The 3,153-nt window shown below is 51.5% G+C and overlaps 1 protein-coding gene across 1 annotated transcript; it reads left to right on the top strand.

Annotated features, from left to right (window-relative positions):
• The first annotated feature begins 984 nt into the window (after positions 1 to 984).
• On the top strand, positions 985 to 1,449 carry LOC135384403 (uncharacterized). Its single transcript, XM_064613605.1, has one exon. The coding sequence runs from the start codon at positions 985 to 987 to the stop codon at positions 1,447 to 1,449; it is 465 nt and encodes a 154-aa protein (XP_064469675.1).
• Positions 1,450 to 3,153: the final 1,704 nt, after the last annotated feature.

The following is a 3,153-nucleotide window of genomic DNA, read 5'->3' on the forward strand; positions in this document are numbered from 1 at the left end:
CGGTCTGCAGCCGCCGTTTCTAATTGTGGGGGACATTATAGCACATCATCCGCTGTGGGGCAGTGTTAAAACAGACCAGAGAGGGAAGACTTGTCATGACATCATTGATGAACTGGACTTATATCTACTAAATGATGGCTCGCCGACATTTTTGCGCAGAGATTTTTCAACGGACATTTTGGACGTTTCCCTCTGCTCCAGAGACATATCCCGGATCTTACCGTGGTCTACTGATGCAGATGGGAGAGGAAGTGAACATCTGCCCATATATATTTCATGCTCCAGGTATAGTTATCAGTCATGCACAAAAATGATCAGATTAGTCATTTTGAGCACATTCCGAACGTACAACGCGGGCTGGGCACAACCGGACATCTCAGCTGAACAACTCAATGATGTAATCAGTGCCTCCCTCCGCTCGTCATCCCGAATTGTGAAGGTCCCGACGAATCGTATGGGCACCAACCCTTACCTTGGACAGCTCCGGGCATGCAGGACGAGGGCGGAACGAAAAGCTCGACAAACAATTCTGTTTCAAGGCATTTCAGCATCACGGCGTGCAGCACGACTTGTCCAAAAGGAACTAGAGGCAGTGGATAGAGGGCGTTGGCGCCAGTTCTGCGCCGGTCTCTCGCCTTTTGCTTGTGTCTCCAAGGTTTGGCGTGTGGCGCGGAGTCTGAAAGAGCCCCCTTCACCTAGAAATCCTTTGTGTGCGCTCGCTTTGTCTCTCAATAAATCTGACGTTGACGTGGCACGCGACTTTCGTAAGAGTATCTCTGCAAGGTCGCAGGCTGCAGAGACTGAAATATTTCATGACCATACTTCCACAATACAAGAAGCCATTGCGGGTACAGCCAGTGATCAACGACGTGATAGGCATGGATTTTTCAGTTGTCGAATTCTGGGCTGCCGTACGCCTCTCACGTGCCAACTCCTCGCCATGTACAGACGGCATCACTTATCGTGCCATCCGAAATCTTAGTGATGCGGGTGTTTTCCTGTCTACTCTATGTCTACAACACGTCATGGAGAAACGGGGAAGTGCCGGCAAGCTATAAAGATGCGTCAAAGCCGAACAAGCAACCTTCTGATCTCTCCTCCTCTCGTCCTGTCAGCCTGACAAGTTGTTTCGATAAAGTTTCGGATCGAATGGTACTGCATAAGCTAGATTGGTGGCTTGAGGGACATGGAGCTTTCGCTGCAGAGATGACAGGTTTCCGTCGCCATTGCAGCGCCATGGATTCTGTGCTCGACCTTGTCACCTCCGTCGAACAAGCCGAGAACCAGAAGAAAATTGTCATGGCGGTTTTCCTGGATGTCAAAACAGCTTACAATACCGTCAGTCACCCCTTTGTGCTGCACGAACTGCTGCAAGAGCAGGTCTTTGACAGAATGTTCTTGTGGCTGGCGGATTTTCTGCGCGACACAACACTCTGTTCGCACGCATAAGGGGTCCACGCCGAAGATTGGTTTAGCTCATGGGGTACCACAAGGGAGTCTCTTAAGCCCAGTTCCCTTCAATCTAGTAATGGCAGGCCTAAAGTGTTCCGTTGGCCGAAGAGTTCAAATTTCCATGTGTGCCGATGACATTTGCATTTGGACAATTGGGAAATCAAGGCCTGCCATACGCCGCCGTCTTCAGCTTTCGCTGGATGCGATTTGGCGGTATCTCACTGAACCGGACATGGATATATCGGCTGAAAAAACAGCAGCGCTAGCCTTTACTAAGAAGGATATGCGGCAGTGTCAGCTTTGCATTGGTAATCAGTCGCTTAGACAGGTTAAGCACCGCAGGTTTCTGAGCGTCATCCTGGACTCCAGCGTGTCCTGGAAGAAGCGTCTCGACCACTTAGACACCAAGGCCCACCGGTGGATATCAGTCATTTGTCACTTTGACGGAGCTAAGTGGGGAATGGATGAAGTCCCTTCTGGCCCTCCATCATGCTTTAGTTCGTGGCACAGTTGTGTACAGCCTCCCGGTCCTGCATGGCGTCTCCCAGACTCAAGAACAGAAACTTCGGTTGTACTTGCGTGAAGGCTGAGGATATGTCTTGGTGTGCCGAGATCCGCGGAAACTCGAATAGTGATAGCCGAAGCCCGTGAGCTACCGATAGAAGTCTCCCGCTAGAGTCTAGTAGAGTCTAGAGTAGTATAGAGCTACCGATAGAAGTTAGCTACAGATGGAAACCATTCACCATTACCTGCGCCTCAGAACGCACCACCGCAGTCATCCCCTTCTAGCAACATAATCCACCCAAAAGTTCCCACGACCCCTCTTCGACCGCTTCCGCTCCCATCACTCTCGCTATCTATCCCTGGCCTCAAAGTTCCAAAGCATCAAGTGCAACCTTTTGTTCTCCAGCAGTTGGCAGCGGACATGATGCACCTTAAATATCCTGACCACACTGCCGTCTTCACTGATGGATCTTCCACACGGGATGGTTAGTCGTGTGCTTTTGTTGTCCCATCAAATGCAGCCGCACCTGGATATCGTCTGTCACACCGTACGTCATCAACATCGGCGGAGCTATATGCCATTCTACGGTTTCTACAGCACATCTCCCAACCTCCTCCCCTGTGGCTGGGTGGTATACACCGATTCGCGAGGTGCTCTGCAATGTGTGATAACCATGGGGCTTCGTGTGTCTCTTGCCCCCATCGTGGTAGACATTCTCCACCAAGTTGGGCGTTTACATGATGAAGGTCATCATATATCCCTGCAGTGGATTCCAGGTCACTGCGGTCTAAGAGGCAATGAGTAGCAACGGCTGCCCACGAGTCCCCGACAGCCGTGCCCATTGTGCTCTCGAGAGGCGAGAGAAGGGCCTTACTAACTGCATGGCTTCAACCTCTGGCTCTGCAGCAATGGCGCCGAGACATCACGGCTCTATCTCTAATGCATTCGGTAGACCCTACCTCTGTCGTTTTCTTTCCCTGCCCATCTCGTACGCCGTTTTACCTCCCTCCTGCGTAGACTCCGTCTCAATGTTGCTTTCACTCCGCAATCCAAGTATATCATCCGATGCGCTCACACGGGCCTCTGTTCCACCTGCGGTGTCGTGGCGACCGCCCAGCACATTCTTATGGAATGTTCACTCTACTGCCCGCAAAGGCGGGCATTGTGTAGTGAGCTGGCCCGCGTCAGCAAGAGGC

Source organism: Ornithodoros turicata, chromosome 2 (genome assembly GCF_037126465.1).
Source record: "Ornithodoros turicata isolate Travis chromosome 2, ASM3712646v1, whole genome shotgun sequence".
Taxonomy (NCBI): domain Eukaryota; kingdom Metazoa; phylum Arthropoda; class Arachnida; order Ixodida; family Argasidae; genus Ornithodoros; species Ornithodoros turicata.

Excerpts from the sequence above, each read along its gene's own strand:
- LOC135384403 (XM_064613605.1), top strand. The coding sequence starts at position 985 with ATGCGGGTGTTTTCCTGTCTACTCTATGTCTACAACACGTCATGGAGA.